The sequence below is a fragment of the Opisthocomus hoazin genome, chromosome 4 (assembly GCF_030867145.1).
Source record: "Opisthocomus hoazin isolate bOpiHoa1 chromosome 4, bOpiHoa1.hap1, whole genome shotgun sequence".
NCBI classification, from domain to species: Eukaryota; Metazoa; Chordata; class Aves; order Opisthocomiformes; family Opisthocomidae; genus Opisthocomus; species Opisthocomus hoazin.
Window position 1 is genome coordinate 78,030,164 of NC_134417.1, and position 26,701 is coordinate 78,056,864.

The 26,701-nt window shown below is 38.5% G+C and overlaps 1 protein-coding gene across 8 annotated transcripts in view; it reads right to left on the reverse strand.

Moving 5' to 3' along the window:
- ARHGAP12 (Rho GTPase activating protein 12) overlaps window positions 1-26,701 on the reverse strand; it is an 83,808-nt gene that overhangs the window by 17,753 nt on the left and 39,354 nt on the right. For 3 of the 8 annotated variants that reach the window (XM_075419662.1, XM_075419656.1, XM_075419655.1), the window contains 7 exons: window positions 23,593-23,733; window positions 21,953-22,033; window positions 12,768-12,893; window positions 9,193-9,267; window positions 6,340-6,401; window positions 3,584-3,665; window positions 927-1,049 (listed from right to left, as the gene is read on the reverse strand). In XM_075419662.1, coding sequence (XP_075275777.1) covers window positions 927-1,049; window positions 3,584-3,665; window positions 6,340-6,401; window positions 9,193-9,267; window positions 12,768-12,893; window positions 21,953-22,033; window positions 23,593-23,733 — 690 coding nt within the window. The remainder of the gene's footprint in view (window positions 1-926; window positions 1,050-3,583; window positions 3,666-6,339; window positions 6,402-9,192; window positions 9,268-12,767; window positions 12,894-21,952; window positions 22,034-23,592; window positions 23,734-26,701) is intronic. The other 5 variants (XM_075419663.1, XM_075419661.1, XM_075419659.1 and 2 more) reach the window with 3 other exon arrangements.

Consider the following 26,701-nt stretch of genomic DNA (forward strand, 5'->3'; position numbering starts at 1 on the left):
ATGGTAATCACCTGAGCTCCCGTGTAATCAGCTGCACAATACTGATGAACTGCAGTAATCTACATACAGCATCCTTGGCTATAAACACAGTGGTGTAACACAGTAAACAAGAGTTTGCCCAGATGAACTTTGAACAACATTTATTGCCTTGATGTTTGAGAAATTTACCCGCTTCTGGTTTACTACCACTGTACCTGACACTGAGGACAGGGACCTATTACAGAAGGCTGACAGATTCATCCTTCTAAGCAGTCACCATTTGCTGTGTTTCATGGAGCCCCATTGCTAAAATCTGGCTATACCTATTACAACTCATTCACACCAGAAGTAGCATAAGCAGTACTTCTATGCTTGGCATCTACACTTCAAAACCTAACTACAGATGCTTAATTTATATATCTAAAGAGTCCCACAAATTTACATCAGCTTTCTCTATGTGGCATATAGCCAGAATGCCCTTGAGCTCTTTTATGCGTAACATTTACACTTAGGGGTATTCCAATCATAGCTAGAATTAACTAACAACATGTACATCATTATACCAATGGCATCATAGGCACCTTACAAACATCCTAAATTAGTTGTGTTAGAAAGAATTAGACATAACGTAACTGTTAAAAAACTGACCATATCATGCTGGTTTTCAGTCAAGACACTAGTGGTTCAAATAGTAGGCAAATTTGGGATTATAATTCTGGCACTGATGAACCAGAGACTCTTACTACTTTGTTCCATTAGAATACAGGATTACTGCAAAACACTGGGGTTAATTTGCACCTTGGATGACTTTCAGAAAACAGCAAACAGGATACACAAGGTGTTACATGAAGTGACAAAACTTAAACCTTGGAAAAAAACAGATTTACTTTCAAGATTAGTGGCAAACAGCCTTACAGTGACAAGAGGCATGCAACAAGAACACATACAGTGATAGCTGAAACTTGGTCAGAGTTTACATAGGTGACAGCAGGTCGACGACTGAGAGCATTTTTCCAAGAAGAAAGCAGCGAGAGCAAGAGCTCAGGAATTGAGCCCCCTTGGCAAAATGACTTGATGAGAAAAAGGAAGAAAAGTGATGAAGTCACAAAACAATGCACAAAAAAAGATATGGTTATATCAATCACTAGATGAATGCTACACAAATACTCTTCTCACAAGGTGAAGAAGAAATGTAATTCTTATACGTCAAACTGCTAAGACTTGATTTCACCTTATTAGAAGACTGACACAGATCAAAGTTTGAGGGGTGAGGTGGAATTTTTTAACACCCCCAAAAAATTTCCTACAGAGAGCAAAAAGAGCTTCTGTTGAATGTTTAATTACATATTTACAAAGCCAACTGCAAGTATGCATGTATACAAGACAAAGTCCTTGAAAGCTTAATATTTCCAGCTTCACTTTATTCTGTTCATGCCATTGATATTTATTTTGCTGACCCTACTCCAATACTTAACAGTATACATATCTGACAGTCTTGTACAGAAATACTGTGACTATGATACTTTTGCTCCACTTAAATTATTAAAAGAATTTGCCTTCCACCCCACCCCCACCCCCCAATGAGTGTTTGGAAGGTGTAAAAGAACTTATACTAGTATGCCTAAGCAATAAGCAGAATTGCATGACTATTTTTTGTGGATAATTCATTTGGGCACACATTCATTCATAACATTATCATACATTCATAAACAGTACCATAGTTTAGCACCATGTGGTTTTATGATATCAACATATAGTTTTGGTGTTTTTTTTTTTTATCTGCAGCTACATTTGGATTAAGAGTACTAGTAGCTGCAATCATATTTTTGGAACTTGATTAGTTACTCAGGTGCAATGTTTTACTTTCCAAACATGCGTATTTATAAAATTAAAGTACTTTTTGGATCCTTAGCTATAAGAGCAAACTGCAAGTTATAAGTTTCCATCATTAATATTAGTGTGCTGAAAAAATAATAGTATTCGTTGTGCACCGAGACTAAATATCAAAACTCACCTCAGAATGGCTGGGAATTTTCCATTTTATGAAGTAGGATGATGAAACTGAACTTGACTAAACAATAGACAATGACTGAAGGGCATGAAGGAAGGTAAAGGAATGAGTTTTAAAACCTTCCAAATCCCAGTACTCTCTGCTTCAAATCTCACCTTCTAAGGTTCTTCAATATTTCTCCAACATACTTCGTTATAAAAGTTGTATTGAAAAAATTCACAAGTTTTGTTCATGTACCTATTGAAAAAACTTTTCTCACTGATGAATAATGGTAGTTATATTTACCTAGTGCCCCAATGTTTACAGGTGGGAAAGTTGGTAACTTTCAGATATATAGGTGTTTCTACTCCTTTTTCTGTGCATCAGAGACAAAGCACATCATGTTCTTTCCCCCTCCCTACATATGATGCGGGCAGACCTCCTTAGGTCACCAAGCCCACTTCCTACCAGACAGCGCATAATTCACCTTATCTCACGCCTTTAATCTTTATTCTTTCTCCTTCCCTTCTCTGTTCCTTCTGCTTGACCACCTTGCCCAACTTGACTCTCTCCATTCTCTTCTACCCCCAATGTTGTTATTTATCTGTCCTCACCCATTTTTTTCCAACCACCCTTTCTACAATAACAGAAGGGAAAAAGATTTTTTACAGCTCTGAAATGAACTCAATGCTTTAGAAAAGAATTGTCAATACCAATTCACTACCCCAAAAAAAGCGCAGCAGGAGAAAGCAAATCAAGCAGAAAGATCAGCAAAACACAGCAAGATAGCATGTATGTGTAAGATGCAATTTTGCTGGAATTTGTATGATAATACATTGGAATAACAAATACTGAATCTACCTTCTCTTTAGTTATTATAGGAGATCCACACAGTTTAACAGCAGACCTCCAAAAGTAGGTAAGCCGTAGATAAAGAACCATTTCTACACCTATTCACGTAGGGATGCAGCCAGATAAATATAGCCAATTTAATTATAGTGCTGTTAAACTAGAGACGATATAAAAATTGAATAATCAGCATCTTCAGTGTGATGTTTGTCTTTAGGTCTCAATCAGACATTAAAATAGATACAATTACTTCTCATGCACTATGCAGATAGAAAACAAAATATGGAATCCACCAAGGCAAAGATTAAATAAGGCAACAATACTACATTATTCAATTAGACCAATGCAACCAGACAAGGTGTCAGACTATTACCTTTACTATATGTGTAACATTCAAAATTACCAGGAGTTTATGAAAAAATATCCGAGATGGTAGAACAAACAAACTGTTTAGACAAACACATAAGTAAGGAACACAAAAATAACTGGCCTGGAGCAAAAACTGAAAGGTTGCAGGGCACCTGAATATCAGTTTCTTACTTATCAAATATAAAAGTGTTTCTGAAGTCTAAGAAGTACAACTGGTTTTCTTCTCATTCTACACCATAATTGTTACATTAAACTATTTTCCTGCTAAATTACACTTCCTTTTTCTAAATTATGCACCCATATGGGTATTTAAGCTGTACAAATAATAGGACTTTAATTTATTGTGCTTTACGTGATTAACACTTAAATGAGGGTGGGGGTTGTTCCTGAGCTTACCCAGCCAGTTCCACTTCCTTGGGTTTTAGTGAACAGCAGTGACGAACCTTGTAATACTGCCCATGACGACATCCAATTCTTTCTGTAAATATTTGTAAACAAACATAAGATAAATTGACTTTGAAAGTCGATATTTAAACTGTCGATCATTGCTGCCCAGCTGACCTGTATGTTAATATACTTAACCACATATATGGTCATTAGTGCCACCAGTCAGTCTTAATTGCTATCATACTTGCAGAAGGGAACATATGTTAACAGTCCCAGCCTGAGCATCAAAATCTAAATCAAAAAAAGCTAATTAGTAGTGGAAGCAGTTCACCAGAAGAAACACCATACAATTATAATTTCAAAGGGGCTAATCTGGAACTCTCAGCCTACTGTGTAAATAATAGATTATGCCAAAGTAATGCATAATTCTCAAATTGACTGATCACATCTAATACGCATACAAGTGTCCCACGTTTATGTAATAAGCTCATTTACGTTGGCAATAACATATTTGCTACACATCTAAAAAAAATGCAGAAAAAGAACAAATGAGTTAGTTTTTCCAGCTGTCTCACTACTTGCTTTTATGCCCGAGTACCTGTCCTCCTGAGGTTAAAAAAAGCCCTGACAGTCTCTTCCCATTGCCCAAACATGAATTATTGAGGTGGATTGAGAACTGGCTGAATGGCAGAACTCAGAGGGTTGTCATCAGCGGCGCTGAGTCTAGTTGGAGGCTGGTGACAAGTGGTGTCCCCCAGGGGTCAGTACTGGGCCCAGCCTTGTTTAACTTCTTCATCAACGACCTGGATGAAGAGTTAGAATGTACCCTCAGCAAGTTTGCTGATGACACCAAACTGGGAGGTGTGGTAGATACACCAGAAGGCTGTGCTGCCATTCAGGGTGACCTGGATAGGCTGGAAAGTTGGGCAGAGAGGAACCTGATGAGGTTCAACAAAGCCAAATGCAGGGTCCTGCACCTGGGGAGGAACAACCCCATGCATCAGTACAGGCCTGGGGTGGACCTGCTGGAGAGCAGGTCTGTGGAGAGGGACCTGGGTGTCCTGGTGGACCACAGGTTAACCATGAGCCAGCAGTGTGCCCTGGCTGCCAAGAAAGCCAATGGGATCCTGGGATGCATCAAGAAGAGTGTGGCCAGCAGGACAAGGGAGGTTCTCCTTCCCCTCTACACTGCCCTGGTGAGGCCTCATCTGGAGTACTGTGTCCAGTTCTGGGCTCCCCAGTTCAAGAAAGATGAAGAGCTACTGCAGAGAGTCCAGCGGAGGGCTATGAGGATGGTGAGGGGAGTGGAACATCTCTCCTACAAGTAGAGGCTGAGGGAGCTGGGCTTGTTTAGCCTGAAGAAGAGAAGGCTGCGAGGGGACCTAATATATACTTACAAATATCTGAAGGGTGGGTGTCAGGAGGATGGTGCCAAGCTCTTTTCAGTAGTGCCCAGAGACAGGACAAGGGGCAATGGGCACAAACAAGCACAGGAAGTTCCGTCTGAACATGAGGAAGAACTTCTTCCCTCTGAGGGTGACAGAGCCCTGGAACAGGCTGCCCAGAGAGGTTGTGGAGTCTCCTTCTCTGGAGATATTCAAGACCCACCTGGACAAGGTCCTGTGCAGCCTACTGTAGGTGACCCTGCTTCGGCAGGAGGGTTGGACTAGATGACCCACAGAGGTCCCTTCCAACCCCTACCATGCTGTGATTCTGTGATTATTCAACAGCTCCCAAAGTGACAGGATGGCCGTGCTGCATCTTTCTGTATAGCAGCACAGAATCCAGATCAATGACTCCAACAGATGCAATATAAACAGTGACAGCATACCGTGTCAGTAGCAGTTTACATGAGCCATTGTCCACCCTTTCCCACCAAGCTCTCAGGAGCAGCTCTGAGGAACCAAACTGGGGGTCAGATGTGCTGCCCAGCTGCTCTGGACTAGGTCAGGGTGGCTCTGGAGTATCAGCTAGGTGTTGACTACTTAACTCTCAGGAAAAGAATGCTTCACATATCAAAAGTCTGAGAAACACTGAACTAGATATAGTATGGCATTAGACCTAAAAGATTAGATTACTTTTTTTACTTCTAATTTTTTTAAAAAGTAAACCTAAATTACATCTGAGGATGTGCCACACTTACACCGTATATAACACCGACTCTTTGTAGAACACCAGAAACCTATGTTAGACAGTATTACTTGAGATTATATATGGTGATTTATAATGTAAATGCCTGCCTGTGAGGCAGAGAATGGAAGTTAAAAACGAGGTCATTCATCACCTAGAGGGAGACCAACTGAGTGATACGTTCTGCTTCAAACCTTTCACAAGCAGAGTGAAGGAAGAATTAGGGTGCACATGACATGCACACTCCCTGGAAAGGAAAGGAGATGAAGTCTGAAAGCCCCTCTTACACCGATGCTATCCAAGGAACAAGATAGGCTATAAAATATAGAGATTTTCTCTTAAAAAAAATAAATCAAGCCCCTTTTTAAATGCTCACTCTCGGTACACCTTCCTGACATCACTGCCCTGGGCGGAACCCTGGCACACAGGAGCCTCTGGCTCTCCGAAGTCCATTATCTTTCACTCACCGGGAGAAACACATACCTTAGGATAAAGAAACACTGTGTCCTACATGAAAAACTCCAAGGCAAATTCAGACAAAAAGTAAAAAATTGCAAAACCCAGTATGCTGTTCTAATATAAAAGTCAGGTATCTTATACAAACCCCTTTGCCCTTCTAGAAGTTCAAGACTTACCGAACTTTCTTCCCATTTTCTGTAATTTTTGTCACATTCAATAATCCATACTTCTCTTGACCCTGTAAGACAGCATAAGACACAATAAATATAAAAGAAAACCTGTTTCTATTGTCATTGTGGCACTGAATTCAATTCCCCAAATAATCAATTTCTGTCAATGAGCCATCTTTGCCCATGTTACAACTTCAAGAAACTGTCTCAAGTATATTTAAATATGTAGAGACCAGCAAAATCAAATTTCCTTTGGGAAAGTACTCATTACCATTCAGTGAGTAAAAAGCTTTCCTTCAAGGCCTAGGTGTTTTGGCCAAGCCAAAAATCAATTATTTGTGGTACTAAACAGTGGAAGTTTTAAACATAACTTTATAATGATTTGTGTAGTAGCACATTGGTGTTTGTGTCCTTTACTAAAGAAGGAGATAACTGACAAACAAACACTCTGAATTTTCTGACAAAATTCTTCCAAGTTATTTTAACATAATTGCATATTTTAAATAAAACATTGTTTTAATGCATAAAAATATTAACATATTCATTTCAGAAACAGATGAGTGGAACGCTTCTCTGATGTCCTATTTCTTCCTATCCTCAAACAAAATATTAGAACTTTGAACTACTTAGTTATGTCTTTTTGATTAAAATCATTTATACTGGTATGCCTCTGTACAAATTTGGAGATCAGTCAGTGAATGGTGAAAAAAGTTCATTGAACAACAAGGGTATCTGCAAGTTTCAAGTATTTGGGAGTGAGTATTTCTAGTTTCTATGGAAAGGTAATAAAATATATAAAGGAATGTTTGAAAAATATTATAGGATAAAAAGGAAACCCACTGATTTATGCCATTTGTGACTCAAGATGATGTAAGAAATTCTGTTGTTTTCTCCTGTCACACCAGCCCTGTCCTACCAGCAAAAGCTGCTAAAGGAATACTAAATTATTTTTTTAATCAATTTCTCTTCAGTAACAGCTTGTAACAGTTCTTAATTTAAGAACTAAGCTATTAGTTTAAACAATCAACTAGGGAAAGGATCCAAATTAGTTTTACTATACAAAAATGCCATCAATTCTAGAGCCAATGAAAAAAGAAGATATTCTCTTCAGCATTCTCCTCTAAATCTCAAATTTAAGTGGACCATAACTGCAGAATACAATATTAAAGAAAAATTTTTTGCTGGAATACTGTGACGACACCCTTACCCAAGATGTAGGTAAAAGTTTTAAGGTTAATGAAAAACAGGCCTACATGTTTCAAGCACAGCACACAAAATACAGAAAAGACTTGTTTTCAAGGATAACAGTGTTTAGCTACTGGTTCAGATGATACCTCAGTCCAATGGTAACTGCTGCTCTTACTCAATCCAGTATCTCCATTGGGCTGGAATGCTTTCCCAAGCCAGTGACATATTCATTATTTTCCAGAAATGATATTTTTAATCGAAAAAATGAGTCGCTTCCCTCCCCCACCCCTCTACGCCCCCCCAAAAATTAGCCCATTCTTTAGATCCCTTTATTTGCGATTCACACAGACCACCACTAACAGTCCTATGCTTTGCACCCTTCTAATCAACCCTTGGCTTTAGTAAGTGGAATAGCCTGTCACCATCTTCCACAGTGACTGAGCAAATCATGTCCACTTATCTCAAATTATGGTTTTAATAAATTACTTATGGTGGAACTGGTGGGAATGCTCCAAAGAAGAATTATTCAGAAAAGTATCATAATGCCGTACTTAGCAGCAACACTAGGGGGTACTAATGGGAAAATTAATGTAACTCAGGGAAAAGGAAGTCGAAAGCTAGTTAAGGATCAAAACACACAAAAATTCACCAGCTTTCTTTGTAATATTTAAATCCCAGGAAACAGCTAAAGAAAATATAGTTTTTCTATTATCTAAAGCAGCAGCGAGTTCCTCTACAAAATACAATTTTAATAATTCACAGTCTGAGACATATTTAAAGAAACTAGAATCCATGCAGCAATAATTGCTTGTGAGTAAGGCTATCAACTATGCTTGCTTAATAAACAATGTTTACTTTGTTGTGGAAAACTGTTTGAAGAGTTGTAAGAATGGATTAGCATAAGCAAGCCAGAGAATCGTTCTTCTTCATGCAGACTAAGAGTGAAACAGGAGAAATTGTGCCTTTAATGCCCTGAGTTACCTACTAAAGGGCTGCTGAAATTGATCAAGGCACATATTTCAATGCTATTGTAGTACAGTTCCAAAACTAAAAAAATAAAAACTTTATTTTTTTAGTTCCTTCCCACTGTTTAAAATGCAATGATCAGATTCAAAATACAAACTGCAGCAAAAAATCTGAAGCATTCATAATGAGTTTAACCAGCTTAAATCCTCCTCCCAGTAGTTATTCTACTAAATCAAAATGACAGTTTACTTATGCCAGGTCCTCTATGTCAATTAAAGGAGACTGAAACACAAATAAAAAATAAAGCTATCAAATACTACAAAACTAAAACTGACTACTGACAGTGACGGATTCTGTGGAGAGGCGGAGTTTGTTTCTGGTTTTATCTTCCAAGTTGCTAGGTGAGAAGACATGGCTATTGGAGAAGGTAAACTGAGTTCTACACAATTTGACATAACTTTATTCCACAGTGAATTTTTAACTTAATCTCCTATTGCCAAGCTGTATTTAAATCAAAGACATTAACATTTTTTTCCTGAAAGCACAGTTGGATACAATGCATGCCTTTTAAAATGTAAAGCCTTCCAATAGTTTTATCCCATTATTCTTCCTCAATAACAAGCAGGCTTACCCTCAATTCTCTAATCATGAATAGCCCAGTTTCTACAACATCTACTTATCTATTTAAAGACTTTGCATACTGACTGTGGCTTGATGCTTTGGTGAAGAAGGAGAGGATTCATTTTCAGGAAAACTGGCCTTGGAAGCAGTTGATGATTCCTAAAAAATTCAAATAGGAAACATAACTTATTAACTTTCGTACAATTCTTTTAGAGTTTTTTTAACCCTGAAGATACTTTCCCTCTCTCTTTTTATACACATTCACACATCAGAAAAAAAAAATGTAGTTTTTTTAAGCCTTCATAATATTGTCAGTTATATCATAAACCTGCTTACTAAACCGAGTTCTTACAAGATTTACAGACCACTCAAATTGGGTTAATTAGCATGTAACCATTTTCAAAAAAGTTAATATGTACTGTATCAGCTTAAAGCATAGCTTTCATCCTTTTTAAGGGGCAGATTCTTTTATGACATTGCTATCAAATTATGAAGCACATTTATAATACTAAGTTATTACAGGGCACCAGATAACAAATACCAAGATCTTAAAGAACAGATTATATCTCTGTGTGGTTAGTAAACGTAAGATTAGTACATTAAATTCTTCTACATGTAGAAAGGCATATACCAGCTCTAATAGTTTTTGTGAATCATTATTATTAATTTCCTTATAATCAAGCACTGAAAATTTCTAGAGATTCAGGTTTTTAACTAGACATTAACTACAGATCAAAAGAAAAAAGTACTAGATCTCTGAAAACTAGAAAAATTGCCCATCTGGAACAGAAAAAAAGGCACATGCACTTCCTCTGAAGTAGCGATTGGTTTGCACAAACACACAGCTGGGAAATCTGGTAAAGAATTTCAAACAGACAAAAAACGTCACTTGTTCTCTGTTACAGTTAAGGCACTTCTCCCTCTTCCCTCTTTATAATTCCCTTCGCAGCTCTCCCAAATCCAGTTTGCTTTTCCTCCATTACGTAACACTCCGCACACTCGTGCTTTAAAATTCACTTGTAAGTCTACCTACAGAAGTGGCCCCCTAGTTCTTTTAGTAGCGTAATAAAAGAGAACGTCAGCAATCCTAAGAACAGGTATGTGCCACAGCCAATAAACAATTAACAAGTACATTTGATGTTACCATATTCTCATAATTCTCATCAGCCATAGAAACCCATACTTTTGGGTTTTTCACATTTTAACACATTTCAAGCACACTTTTGATTAGCCTATTTTCATAGAATTGAGTTGCATTGTTTTTCCAGGAAAAACAAATAAGGAAAAGAAGAAGAAAATAAGAAGAAAACAGCTTCCCTAGGAATCAGCTAAAAAGCTAATTTGGGGTTGATGTGCCTGTCCAGCCAAGTACCAGTTGTTTTTCTTTCTATTTCATTCTGTATTTGAGATAGCTGTCATACACTATGCAACTCTGGAACAAGAAATCTAGTATTTGTCATCACAAACCATTCCCTTTCCACGTACTGATTTAAAGCAGAATATATAACAGCCGGACAGTGGTAATTAAACGAGTGCATCAATGCACTAAAAAAATTTTGTCTTTCCACAATACACTAGTTTAATGCTCCACTACAGATTTTTAATTTTCTCAAAGCATTACCATTGTGCTTTATATGAACTACATAGTCTCCTTGCCATTAAAAAAAATGCACACTGCCTGCATGTTTTGACGCTGTTAAAGAAACTTTAAGCTACCGACTTAGACTTTACAAATGCGGTTCATACGAACAGTTTCTTTTGGTTCTTACACCAGGCATTTGTACACTTTCACGTTTGCTTCACTAGGTTTAAGGTTTTGGTATTTGAACATTGGGTCTTGAAGAAAAGTAAACAGCTCATTTCTTCAATGTTTTACAAGAGCATCCTCATTCAGTGCAGCACTACATAAAGGTCGTTCCGAAACAGCAGTGAATCTTCTGCCAAAAAATAAAAAGGTAGGTCTTCCTTTAAAAGGGAGGCCATAACTTTGAGCTATCTCCAACAGAATTGTTCATACCTGTGAAGTGTAAACTGCACATGAGGCTGGCAGTGGCCACTCAGTTTGATTTATCAGGACTCTGTCTAGGTTGCCTCTCACGCAGTGCCACAACACACTTGGTACAGAAGGATGAGTAGGGAGGAGGAAGGAGGGGAAAGGAGCAGTAGAGGGACCTCTGAATCACTGGAGCTAAACTAACATGTACAAGTGCAAAGTCTCCAGCCAAGCACAGTCCACTGCCACCTCAGCACCATGTATGATATATTCTAAACTGACAGCTCAAAAGCTTAACATCAAATCCAATAAATCCTATTCTGAGGAACTAAATCAACTCATGACAACCCACTCTCCTATACTCCATGTCAAGAAGGGAAGTCATTAAAATATACTGGAAACAACAGGTCAAGCAAAGTAACATTCTGGGCAGCAGATCCATTTTCATTACAACTACTGTGTTTTGTACATTTTAGCTAGTCTTTGACATCTGCAATTACACAGCCCATTTATAGGCTTTTCTCCATACTCCAAAATGTACATTCATTTCGTTTCTCCCTGTATCTTTAGAAAAAGGGAGCTTACAACGCCATTTCCTGGCATCTCATTCACAGTGGTCTGTGCTAAGATTTCAGCATTACAAAGTACTTCAGTTTCCGTGAATCCTGGGACGGACTGCTCTGAAGTTACTGAAACCAGCAAGTCACCACCCTACACGACCCATTTCAGTTCCTCCCCGCTCAGCTCACACCAGCCCTCCTCACCCACAGGCAGATTGTCCCAGCACAAGCAGAAACGGCTGGGACAAAAATCAAACCAAAGAGACACAGGCAGAGGGAGAGGCTCCATCCCCTTGTTGCCCTAAGCAGCATCTGTTACTGTACAGCCCAAAACAGACTATCAAGAACATGGCCTAAGAGCAGGCAGAAAACAGCTTTTGTTGTTACTGAGCCGCAGCTCTTTTCAGACTAAACACCCAGCTCAGCTCTGGACAGGATCAAAGCCAAGTGTTTCAGCACTTTCCGTACTGTCCTCTGTCCTTCAACAACAATATTACAGCCATGCTGGAACCACACACAGCTTTTCCTTTCTTTGAGGTACTGCAGTGCAGATCAACAGAACAGTCATTAAAGGGATAAACCCACTATATATAATACTGCTATTTACATCTTTAAGGCATACTTTTTACTTTAGCAAGTGTAACTTTTCTTTCAATTCTACAAATATTTCAGTTATTCATCTACAGTCTTTCAAGTGTATTCCTCCTTGGTGTTCCCTACGATGAAAACATTCAGGCATGAAATATCACTCTACCTTACATGACAACCTCACCCACATCCATAATTCTTGAATTCAAACCCTAATTATACTCCATAGCCTAAACCAAATTGGGAGATTCCCAATTAGAACTGAAGTGGCTGTACACGCCAAACCCTGAAGTAACACTAACTAAAATACTTAAAGGATAACAAGAAAAGAGCTACTACTCAAAGTCACAGTAGTAAAGTTACCAAACAGCCCTTGGTTTCTCTGAATGTTATACACAATGATACAACAGAACATAAGAAAAATGAGATTTCAGAAATTCATGCATACTAATTGCTGTTAAATACTTCACACATCAGAAACCGTTGGTATTCCAGCATGCTATTTAACTTGCTCCTACCTTATCATTGGTGTCCAACACAATTGTGCTGTGCCTCCATTTTGTTAAAACTATTGGTTCTTGTAGCCTCCTGTCCAGACTCCTACTCTTTATTATATCTCTTTGCTGCTGTGGTGAAGCATTATACTAAAGAAGAAAAAAATGAAACTATTAGTAGAATCTAATTCATGCAAACAAGACTTGGACATACCACTCATACATCTCAGCAGTGCAAACTTTCAGATTCCTGATGCCACCCAAAGATATGAAGACAGTCTTGGTTTTGTTTTGCATTTAGTCTTCAGAACTGTCCTTTCTGCTGTAGGCCTCTCCAAGGCAGTTACTAAGACTGGCCTGTTGGGATAATATTCTCCGTTGGCAGATGGATGTTTCATTTCTTATGCAACAGCTTACCGCTGGTTTTGCAACCAACCAGCACATTGAGAACCACCAAGAAATTAGAATAAACACAAGATTTAAACATTCACTCTTCATATTGCACTGACAGTACTATACCACGTTGTCCAGCTCTTGGGTAAAAAAGGAAAACCCCGTTATCCTGCAGTAAGGTATTAAGATGGAGAGTTATGATTGCCTGGGTACGACCCTTTGACCCAAAGGTTTGGGATGCCCAGGAGCAGAGACACAAGGGTGAGGACTTGCTTTTCCAGAATAATCACATCAAATTACTTATAAAATAATTTGCTGGTGTGTAATGTACTTAAGCATGGAAAAATAAATATTTAGCAGGAAATAGTTTTAAGACTCTGCAGAGCTGTAATGGCCAAGGAGAGAATGGATTTATCATAACAGGCTTTCTAATAACTCAATAGCATCCAAAGATGTACAGGCTCAGAAAAGGTCATGAGAAGGACTCAGCATTTAATTAGATCTCAGCATTGCAGCATACTTATCATTAGTACCATTGCCATTTTAAATTATCACCACCAACACTGAGGTAGCGTTATAAACAACTATAAATGTGTTTGAAAGTTTAATACTGAAAATACAAAGAAGAAAAGACATCAGCGTATGAGGTTTTCAGCCACTAAAAATCTCATTCTTTCTATTCTGCATCAGAAGACTAAAATCTGCAGGCAGAAAGAAACATAAGGCAGCATCTGCAGAATCATGTAAAGAGCTAGAATTCACTGGGTAAGCAGTAACAAGCTGAGTGGTGCAGCTGACAGGCCTGAGGGATGGGATGTCATCCAGAGGGATCCGGACCAGCTGGAACAGTGAGCCCACATTCAAGGTTCAACAAGGCCAAGTCCTGCATCTGGGTCGGGGCAACCCCTAGTATCAATACAGACTGGGGGATGAACGGATTGAGAGCAGCCCTGAGGAGAAGGACTTGGGTGTACTGGGGGATGAAAAGCTGCACATGAGCCACCAACATGCAGTCACAGCCCAGAAGGCCAACCATATACTGGGCTGCATGAAAAGCAGTGTGGCCAGCAGGTCAAGGGAAGGGATTCTGCCCCTCTGCTCCACTCTGGTGAGACCTCACCTGGAGTCCCATGTCCAGCTCTGGAGCCCTCAACACAGGAAAGACATGGACCTGTTGGAATGGGTCCAGAGGAGGCCACAAAAATGATCAGAGGGCTGGAACACCTCTGCTATGAGGAAAGGCTGAGAGAGTTGGGGCTGTTCAGCCTGCAGAAGGGAAGGCTGAGGGGACATCTTATTGTGGCCTTTCAGTACTTAAAGGGGGCTTATAAGAGAGATGGGGACAATTTTTTTAGTAAGGCCTGTTGTGATAGGACAAGGAGTAATGGCTTTAAACTAAGGGAGGTAGATTTAGATTGGATAGAAGGAAGAAATTTTTTATGATAAGGGTGGTGAAACACTTGCACAGGTTGCCCGGAGAGGTGGTCCATGTCCCCTCCCCGGAGACATTCCAGGTCAGGCTGGACGTGGCTCTGAGCAATGTGACCTAGTTGTAGATGTCCCTGCTCACTGCGGGGGGGGTTGGGCTAGATGACCTCTGCAAGTCCCTTCCAACCCAAAACATTCTATGATTTTAACAAACGAAAGTCAAGTGCCCTTTTTATTTGAAAAGGCTGAAGTAATAATCTTTCCAAGCACACTGAATTCTAAAGTTTTGCTACTGATTCCTACTGTAAGCTCAGAGTCTCAGGTCTTCAAAGACAGAACAACCTGTACCTACACATACCAACGAAGCATGGCAAGGTTTAACCTAAATAACATAAATTCTAAATTTAAGCTAAATTGCATAACGCAATTACATTTATTGTGCAAATAAAGAACCAGCATTACGACCACCATGGCAGACACTATGCTTGTGTTAGCCTTGTATTTTACTACGAACAGAGTTAGTGCTCCACTAAGTCAACAGATGCTTAATAGGTAAATAATTGTAGTGTTTCATTAAATTATTTCAATATGCACAAGAGTAGTAAAATATTCCCAGGTGAATGGATCTTGCAGCACTGAGAATAAAATTTAGCAGTTCATGTACAGACAGCAATGTATTGGTTGGCACTGCAGAAATTCATGTCGGACTGCACTGACTTTGTACCGGGTTCAGCACACTTACACTCACGTGACATCTGCTTCCCTACAACGGTGAGGCTTAAACAACTCTTAGTTTGTCCCCTTGTTAAATCAAAAGCTGAACCATCATTTATGCTGCAAGGAATCTAATACTAGGTTACTTTCTTGTTATGGAAATACCCACTCTGCAGGTGCTCCTACAACTCAAACTGTGGCAGCAAGCTAAGCAATATGCAGCAAAATTGCCTGCCCATATTACAACGAAGAGCTAAACAATTTTCAGCAAAACTATGTCTAAATCACAGAAGGTTGCCACAAACAGTATTGCTCGCAGTAGTTCTAAAGCATTTAAGTGGGCAATTCAAACATATTTCTTGCTATGAAACAGAACCATTTATTTCAGAAACAGATTTACACTTCAGTCACACTGGTGAATATTATTTACAGAAACCCTCCATGCATTTTCCTTTGGAGCCACCTGAGGAATTTAACTTTAAACAGTCAAAGACTTATTTCAAAGTAATTTATCTTGAATTTAAATCTATGTTAAGAGTTACAATATAGATACAGGTGATCTATATTTAAAAGGTGCCTTTGATACCATCATGAGCCATCAGGAGTTAACTTTTCTAACAGACAACCCCATCTTGAAGGAGAAACGACCTGTAAAGTAGTATGAAATTCTAGTTTCACAAAATGTATTTAACAAGAAAGCAAAGCAACAATGCATAGAGCTCATTAACAAAGCACTGCTAACAACTCAGGAACACTGAGCAATACGCATCTTAGCAGCTTAAATAAGCAATATAAACAGTGTTAGTAAACTCACAAGTCTTTAAAGGCAACATCTGACATTTTTGCCTCATCTCACACTAGAGGCGTTAAGTAAACATTTTTCACTCAGGTGTTCATGGGTTTTGCTTGTTTTATTCATTACAAATAGCAGAACACATGGGGGGGGGGGGGGGGGGGAAAGCTGGGCTGAAGACAAGCTTCCACTTTTAAAACAAATAGATTGGTCTGTGATCTCCAAAGAGAGTGATCAGAGTGAGGCACAGACACTTTTTCAGATGCTGTATTATGCAGCTGAACTCACCATCCTCTAGACCACGTAGCGTCCACTGGCTAGGGAGGAGCAGCCAGAGCTAGTAGCCTTGCCAGGTCAGATGACACCACCTCTGCTACTCTTTGGTGTCCCCCCCACCCAATCTTCTTAGCTCAGACTTGCAGAACAGTTTCAGGTCAGATTCACTTATTGGCACTCTACAGGACTCCTACCTGCAGAGGTGTTGCCTCTCCTACAGGCATTTACAATGATATTTCCCACTCTATCAGCAACAATTAGCAACTAGGTTGGGCTCTCCTTCCCTCACGCAAAAATCTTATTTTTACATAACTGTAAGAAGGCTTTCTACGCCTAAGCCTTTGTGTAATCTGGAAGACAGAGATCAGACAAGAGCCATACATTGCAATAAAACTGACCCACATTCAAGCCTAAGCATTGGTCTGCTACAACACAAGCCTTAATAGCATCTTCTTAGGGTGTGATGTTATTTTCTTAATTCTAAAGCTTTTGATAATGTAGCACACAACTCCAAATACACACACCACTGCTCCTTCAAAATCCTCCACAAACTCAATTTTGTCCCATTACATTAACACCTCTGGCACATCACCTCAGTTTGTTCCTCGTTTTATTGCGAGCATCTGCCACCAGGAAGGGAGCAAGTCATTGGTACGCTGACTGCGTGTACCAGGTAACACAGACTGCTTGTTGTAACACCTCTTGGCACAGGGTAAGGACACCAGTGGTGTAAATTCAGGTCACACAGGGTTATGGTTATCTTCACTGCTGAATTCGTTGAATGCCTTCACCAGCTACTTAAGAGCTTTCTTTGCCTTAGTATAAAATTTTCTAACCCTCTCAACTGTTCGAGTGATTTATATTTAACTTTTAACCTGACACATGGCATGGATGAAGGCTCTATCCTAGCCTAATTGTGACTGAAATAAATGTAACGCCTCTGAGTTATTTGTAGCAGTTGTCCTCATTCTTACAGGGATGACACAGATCTGTCAGCTTCAAGAAACAGAAAAAAAGATTCTTCTTGGTTTGTGTTAACAACGCCCTTAGCCAGATGAAACGAACTGGGCGAGTAAAGGGAGAAAAGAGGGGGAAGCAACACACAGTGCAAGTTAGCAAAGACCCACGGTCAAGCATTTTACTCTACCTTCCTGCAATCAGAGATCAAAACCACAGAGTTTAAAAATGCCATGATATCTTAAGTACCTTTTAGCACATTATATACTCTACCATGACACCAGTTGTCCCAGACTGTCTGAAATCGAAGATTTTATTTAAAAAAGTTTAAATGTTGCCTCAGAACAAAACCACTCTCTAGTGCTTCTACTGTCATTGGGTTTGAATGAAGTTTTTTGGCACTGCAGTGGACATAACACCTATGTTACAACTTTTGCTTTTCTTATCACCTAAATAAACAATACATTTTTCTTAAACCTACACAAATACAAAAGAATTCTTTTTGTCTTTTTAAGGACTTCATTCCCTTCCTTTCTCTGGGGAAAGAAGATTCCTCATTCTCTGCCATAGGATGTCTCTATTCTCCTTGCTGTCTTGGATGTCCACTGCTTCACCTTCTAACCCTCAGGATTACTAAGACTGCTGATCTTTGAAGAGCTCCAAGTCAACACTGATTGCCACAGGCCCTGTTGCTTGCCCAGAGAACAGCTGGGGGCACTTCCACCCCCCATCTTATTTGGGAGGAGGGGATGGGATCCACCAAACACCAGGGCAAATGAGGAAGACCAGACCAGGCCTCTTCAGTACAAATATACGCATTAAAAGAGAAACGGGGGGTGGATCTGATTGCCTCCTCACACTTCTCTTGGGTTTGTCATATCACTTGCACTTTTGTCCTTAAAAACCACCTACATCTTCATATTAGCTGAGACTGTCTCAACTTTTGCCAAGCAATCCCAAATTTTATGACAAGAACGTGAAGATGATTCACTATTGCTAATGATACTGTTTAGTGCATGGACTTTAAGTCAATATGAATGTCAACACACACGTATTTTCCTTCAAATCAAGTAGCATAGCTCAGAAGGCAGCAGATTTGCCATAAGACAACCAGGCCCTATTTATATGTTCTCATCTTTATTTTCTTTCACCTTTTTATTGCCTGGTATCTTCCTGGTATTACCTGCATTATGTTTTAGTGTCATTTTTCCAATAGCATGCCCCGTTTGACAGCATCCAGGTCTCCAGCAGAAAAATCTTTCACTGGAGTATCAGAATTGAGGCCCCTGAGCTCATGCTCGATGTTGACAGTGCGCAGGGAGTGAATTACCAGACTGCTGGTCTAAGACTGCCAAAACTGAAGCTCCTCTAACCTAGTGCTTCCTCTGTGGATACAGCAAGAGGAGCTGATACTGCAGGAACTTCTGAGAAGAGAAAGTGTAACTGCAGTACCACAGTCTGTAAATATTAGCACCAGAACTACGAGTTCACTCCACAGGCTTATAGTATATGCATTTTCTTTCAAAGTCTGCTCTCGGATCAGAGAGCTCCGTCAGAGCATGGCCAAGCATCACGCTGTTACATTGGCTATCAGCCTAGGAACGCATTTTGAAAGCTGAGAGACCATTAATCTCTCATCATTATTAGGTCGTCCTCTCTGCCTCCCCTTTGAGCTACTTGTTCAATATTTATTACATAGTTTCCCTCACTTTGTCATTTTGATAAATGATCTTTTTTAAACTTCATAAATTAGAGAGTTCTCATTCCTGAGATCAATTTAATTTTCTCCCCCACCCCCCAACATAGATTCCTTATTTGCTTAAATTATGGAATTTGCATTAGAAAACTAGATTTCTGGAATAGGGTTGTAGTCTTCCTCAACACCATTTAGATACTATTCATTCACTACACAGGAAATAAACATGTTTTATCATCGTGATCTACACAGGAATGAACTTTTATTTGCTGATTTATCCATTTTTCTTTTTTTTTTTTTAATAATTGACAAGAACCAACAACTGAATGCAGCAGAATACACAGGCGTAAGTGAAAACTCGAAGTCTTTTGCAAGACGTAGTACAAATTATGGTTAAAGATTATTACCCATTTTAAAGAATAATTCAGCATTTTCCTCTCTTTCACTGCAAAAAGCTGGGTCATGTTCATCATGAGCCTTAACAGACTTTTTAGCAGTTGTCAAAGCTACTCCAAGATGTCATTTCAGCCAAAGGCATTCAGCTATTCCTAGATGTTATTTAAATTTACATGACTGGAGGGCTTTCCATGAGGTTGTCTAAAGTAATTTGTTTTGTAACCGCCCCCCCCAACATATACCCTCACAATTTTTAACACACATATAAGAATACTGGAAGCTTTATTCTCAAGCATGTTCACGCAGTTAATGCTGTAACAGTGAAGGTTTTTAATGTTACAGTATTAGCTCAGCTAATGTGCTATTTTCCAGAAATTTCTGGACAATTTTTAGTTCCAACAAAATCCAGATTATTAAGAACCACCTAACAAAAAGATTCTCTTCTTTTTCTAGTTTAACAGCACTACATGACCATGCTATTCCATCACTATTTCTCAACAAATTTTGGAAGGCAGTATTCGAAATACATACACTGGGAAAACACTAAGAGTAGGGGTTTTTTTACTAGCAACCTAATTTTCATTTAAGCAAAAGTCACAATGCTGAAGTCTTCCTATGGTTTTCGCTCACCACTCGAGAGAGTTTTTAATACAGATTATTTTTCCTCAAAGCAGTTCTGTGATCTGCATTGTCTTTCCAATTCATTTGTTCCCAAGCACGTCTGGAACCAGCTTCAGTAAGATTTTTGAGAGACTAATCTTTAATCACGCTTCAATTACTCTAAGTGTAAAACATCTCTGCTGTATATAGTTACATAAACTTGCTAAATCTTTTGCTGAAGTATTTTATCTATTCCACAGCATTTAAAGTTAAAAACTAAGGATTTCTGGAATTACAAAGGGTCTTGGATTATGAATCCAAGAGTCAATCACTCCTTTACTTCTGCTAACCTTGTATTTGGTGCCACCTAACATTTACTAGTTTCAAGAAGGAATTGGAGAGTACATTCGGCCCAAATGGCTCATAAGACATAATGTTCAACAAAAATTTGTAACAGCAATATGTGATGATTCTCACATGAACAAGAACTAAAGCATATCAGATCACAAACTCCAACCCAGGGCTATGTTTCATTCTGTAGGTAGCTATCAATTCAGCTCAGACGTTTGTTCTGAACCACTGGAATATCACACGTGAACACACAAATATTTGACCCCATCCCTTTATGTTAATATGCCTCAGGTAACAGTTCTGGATTATCTTTGTGACTTCTTGTAGTTGGATTAAAGTCAACTCCATTTGCTATTTAGTTCAAACCCAAACCCAACTGATTTTAGTGGAAAGTAACTTCTTCACAGTCAAAACTTTCTGCATTGCAGAAGCCATAGAATGAAGTACCCAAGACATTATTCCCCCAAATTAACTTTAATTATACATACTGAACTAACAGTTGCTTCTGGTAAAACTTGCTGTAGCAGATTTTCAGATTTCTATTTAATCTAATAGATAATCAATAGCTAAGTAGCTTTTAAAACCAATAATTACAGATTATATTGTTAGGTTTGTTTAAGTTACAAAATTTAAGTTACCTAACACAGCAGAGCAACATAGGAGAATTCACAAAGCTAAGTCAACTCTTCAGTGACTCAGCTACAAATTCTTCTACGGATGTAACAAGACAGTCTAGTATATAGCTTCATTCATAAATTTCAATGTAAATATTTTCTTACAAATATTAGGAAAGCACTGTCTTTTAAGGTTGCTGCTTCCTAAGTGGAAGTGACCTGGGACACTGGTGTTCGGACAGATGAAACAGTAATTGAGAAACATGCTCTTTCATAGTTACACACACAAACCTGGGTGAAATGTCTTTTTTTACTGGTCATCTTACTATGTAGGATTGAACAAACATCCCCATAGCAGGACATATGTGTGCAACTACATTATGACAAATGTATTACAGTTTTTTCAAAGTGAAAATGAGAATTAAATAGTATCAGGTACATCCTCAGACTACCAACTGTCCCTAGCTCTGCCACTTTCCCACAAATTCCTATTTTCATTTCAAAATTAATAAACACCAGAACACACTTATGGTGAAACTGTGTCATCCTCAAAGATACCACAAAACTCTGCTGAAACGTTTGTTTTTCAACACCTGTCTGTAAAAGCATTTTGGAGGGAACTAAAAATAGACTACAGTTTCTTAGGAACATTCAGCAGTGAAAAAAAACCGAATTCTTTTTTCCTACAGAGGTTTTCTTTATCACAGCAAAGTCACAGACATTATTCTGCAGCTTTGGATGAAAAGCTCAGTTCAGCAAAGACACAAGATTTTCTCTGACATCTGCATAGTTACATACATCCATTTTTCATGTCCTCGAGGATATTTTTTTCTCTTCACAACCAGAAATTCCACAAAAACGCAAGAAATAACCAAGCGCAACATATACATCCTCTTGTTGTGAATAACTCCCATTAAAGGCCCCACAGAACATTTATTGAGGAGGAAGGGAAAGCCCCAAGTTGCCAAAGTTTCTTTTCCAGGTCACTCACCTTAGGTAACTCCCACTCTGATCGGGAACCATCAGCACTGTAGTAGTATGGTCTACCTTGTTCATCTGCGTGTTTTATCCACTGTAGAAAGAAATGTGGTGATTGGAAATGTAATCAGAGTGGCAGTCGTAACATAGTAAGTCTCTGGCAATTGGGATTTAAAGTTAATTTTTAATGAAGTGCCATCCACTTCAGCAGTGTCTAGTGCACAGCCTCCGTTAACTAATCAAGGTTAGTCAACAACGCCAGCAACACAGTTTTGAGATTCCTGAATTGGGTTCACTAGTATTTTTTTTCCTTCTGTAACTCCTCAGAAAACAGTCCTGCAATATCACACAGATATTTTTGGAGATGGCAGATCTTGCTGTTCTCAATGTTACGGTGTCAGTTTACGGAGGCACAGTCTTTGCATCAGATCTGTGTAAGGATTTTATACATAAAATTAAAGAATTACAAGAAGCTCAACCGGCAACTGCTGATAATTTAAGACACAATCGCACTTGAACAACTCTGTTTTTAAAACGTCAATAGGAACATGAGATGTAGTTCCTAAATAAATCATGAAGACGACAGTATAATTTCTGAAACCTCTATAAGCAGCTCCTACAATGAAAGGGGTAGAACTGACAACTGCGAGTAGGTATGCAGAAAGGAAAGAACCATAATGAGCAAAAGTCTACAAGACGACGCACAGAAACACTCATGGCAAAGCTCTTAAGTGAAGCAGGTTTCACAAAAGTGATAGCAAACGCTGTTTTCTATCAATCCCAGTGCAATTTAAAGAAAAAGTTTGTGTATTTGCCATAACATAGGCATGCGCTCTACAGATGTTTAACAGAAAGAGATTAAGCAGGAAAAAATTCCAAAACTGACATAAAACTCAATTATTTAAAAACTTCTTTCAAAAAAACCTTGCATACATCAACCAGAGAAGAGGTGGTGTTATAATACCAAACACTGACCACTGTTTCAATGAACACTTTTTGAAGTCAAAAAAACTAAAATGCAACTTCAGTGAACAATTACAAAAATGGACTGCTTTACAAATATAAGCAAATACTGTCATTTATCCTACTTGGGAGAAATTTTTATGACGTGCCCAGAATCACACTGAGTTGTCAGTAGCAATTACATACTTAGAACAGAACTTAAATCTGCTGATACGGCTGTAGTCTAATTAAGAAGTTTGTCTACATCTGAAAGCAGCAGTGAAAAATCTCTAGTAAAGTAAAAGATGAAACTGATAAACCAGCATTATTTTCAGTTCGAAATCATCCTAACTGAAAGGCCTATACAGACAAGGGCAGCTCTTAACAGGCAGTAAGAAAAACATTATACTGGTATGGAGTTCATTACTGAAGTGTAACCAAGAGGATGGGGAAGGCATGAATTTAAAAAGTTATACATATATTCATTTAATATAATCTGATACCCAACTGGAAATAAGAAAGCTTTTTTTAAATAGTAAAGAACATACATAAGGAAAAGTCAGTTCAGTTGCTAAAGTTTCACGCATATTTAAAAACCAAAAGGAGATACTGCTGAGGTATGCTCTTCACATCTAGAAACGAAATCTGCATTTCTAACAGTGAATTAGTGGAAAAGATTTAGAACACGCAACGAGAAGAAGGAAAAAGTACCTTTTCATTAGTATAGTCATTGGTATATAAGGTTTGACCATGTTCATCCAACTCTTCTGACCAACCCTTTGGAGGAGAACCATACTGACTATCTGACTGGCTGTAACAAGAACTGTGGTCGTTTTCTTCTGATGAAAGATGCTACAAGTAGTCAGAAACATACAAGGCAGTTTTGAGAATGAAAGTGCTTTAAAATCTGAAAGATCAAAGATTATTTGACTAGAAAGAGAATAGTAATAAATTCAGGGAGTTCACATTAATATATCTTACATCAGAGAATAAGAGATGCATTTTTACAGTACAGAAATATTCGATAATCGCTAGGCAATTCAAAGTATTTTCAGAACAATTTCAGCTACTCAAATTTAAACTCCGATTTTTTTGCCAATCTAAGTTTTATTTCCACAAATTTACTTTACTGAACGATGAAGAGTTACCTTTAGTAACCCACATTGCCTCCAAAAACTTGGCAGACCTGCTACCTTGGTTTTCTGGCAACATCCCAACTTTCATATCTAAATCCTTTTCTTCCCTTCCCAAATAGTATCTGGAAACACAATAATCATTAGGACAACTTGAAACTCCAGTTTCATAGGTCCTAGCACTTTACGGTACCGTGCAACGCATCCTACAATATTAGGAATTTCCATTCTTCTCCTTCCAACTCTGGTGCGTGTGACAAAGAGCAATGCAAAAACAAGGCTTTCTACCAGGCACAGCTAGCTGAGGTGTAAGATTATAATTGACCTCCACCTTCAGAAAATAATGTAAGGAATAAATTCGACGTGTAAAGTAGAAAAAAGATTTTGCACACACACATTAAACAATCGCTGTTCCCTTGTACACCTGGTTCATCTCCTTGCTAAGGTATTGTAGTATTATTCAAAGCATCCATCCCATACACCAAAGAAAAAAATCTGCCTGCATTCATCTCCCACAACAATATCTCCGTGCCACAGTCTCCCGAGGAACTCGGGGCAGGTTTCCTTTCACAATCTCTTGGATCCTTGGCTAACAGGAGGCATAGCACTTCAGGAGGGAACACAACCTGCTATTCAGAAATGATAATAGTTAAATATTGACTAAGGTTCTATAACACAAGCATAAGGGTTTTGAGGAAAACTATAAAGCAGGAGACAGGCAGAATTTCAATTTTAAACTAGAAAAAAAACCTCTCCTGAAAAACTGAAATCTTACCAAAAAATATCCAGGCATCAGAAACTCACCAGTTTTTAAAAGTCAATGCTTTCAGAGACTACGTATTTATGACATTTTCAAATGATTATTACACAGGTTTTTGGTGTTACCTTTCCGAGTGCCTCACCACTTGTGTGACACAAACTCCCTACGCTGACACGAGCCAGCTTACCAAGCACAGCAAAACCCATTGGAAATTTTAATGTCTATTAATAAAGTAACACAAAAAAAAAAATGTAAGTGTCCTCCACAGCCTACAGGATACAAACATGTAAACTATGGATTAAACAATGCTACCTCTCTTGCATGTAACATGAAATTCTGAGGTGCTAATTTCTAACCACTGTGGGAAAAATGTCTTCAGTCCCATTTTTACACTTGAAGAATTAAGACTGAGGAGTTGATAGGAGTGCTATTGGCCCTACCTGAACTACTGTTTTATAAGATAGTTACACTGTAGAAAAGTATTTAAGTTCACATTATGTTTTAATGGTTAAATATTAAGTTCATTGACATATGTCCAAGGTCTACTACTTTGAACATATTTCTTATATTAACGGGAATTATGGCTGAATAACAATGCATTTGTATTTGCCTCTTCCAAGCAACTACTGATACTGAGGACACTGTACACATGTAAAACTAAACAGAAGTCTTAAAAATGAAAATTCTCCTGGGAAAAAAACTGTTGTTCAGCAAGAATGACTGCGAACGTGTCTGCCTGTAAGGTGCCCATATAATAATAGTCTTGATGCTTCGAGGCTTAACTAAACTCATGTACCTTTGCAGACCTAAACTTAAATGAAATTGCCAAGTCATTACTGAGTTTACCAAGCCAAGGCATTCCTTGTGCCTCAGCTAGCAGGAACAACCGCTAAAGCTGCATCAACAGGGGTCAGAGAACACTAGCCAAACCGTTTTCTATTTAACTATCAACACTTTTTCAGTATTAACTGCCTCTACACTTTTTACATATCGCCCACGCTTCTTCTCAGAGTCCCATCCTAAATTATACCATACCACATTTAAATAAAGCCATCTTAAGCAGACAGCTGCCCAACCTTACACCTTGTAAGAACTTTGGTGTGACACTATAGGGAACTACAGGAAAGGTCGCTGACACCACCACTTCTACTGTCCTTCTTGGCGTTTTGCCATTTACATGGAAGATTCTTGAGGGCAGAGACCAGTTCATCACCACGCATTCAATAAAAGAAGGAACAGTTACAGTCTCTCTTCTCTCACTTAACCAGTCTAGTTTTGAGAATTACTACTACCTCTAAAATTCAAAACAATAAGAAAGAATACTGACTAATAAAGAAGCTAGCATCTCTTTACTACCCTTTGTTAACTTTGAAACAAAAAAAAAAACCAGAGAATGACATTGCATCTTGGCCACATGTTTTAAATGCAGTTTGCAATTTAAATAAAATCCTGTTGCTTTTCTACAGCTTGCTGGTTAATTTGTTGGTCTCTACATCACATTCTGGTCTCCCAGCTAGGTATTAGAGGTTTGCCTTTCTCTGAAATGACGACATCTCTTTCCTTTTACAGTCCACCTTAATTAAATCTCTTTATTATCTGCCATATTGCTCCCAGTTACTGTTAAGCACTCCTTCCTCAAATACACTAACAAGTCACTACCTCTGATAAATTTTATCTGTAATTCCAAAATCTTCTTACACTTTCTAGAGTCCCTGTCAACAGGGCTTTACTGCTTCCCCCACCCCATCTAAATAACTGTCATAACCTACAATTCTTTTCTTTTTGCCATATCCGTTACCAAGTTCTTTCACAAATTAGGTACAATTTTGCCCCTTCTTAATTATCCAATAAAGTTCAATTTCCTAATCACAAAGTTCCAAGAGCAACTATAAGCTATTTCATGTTCTAATACATTACAGACACATTA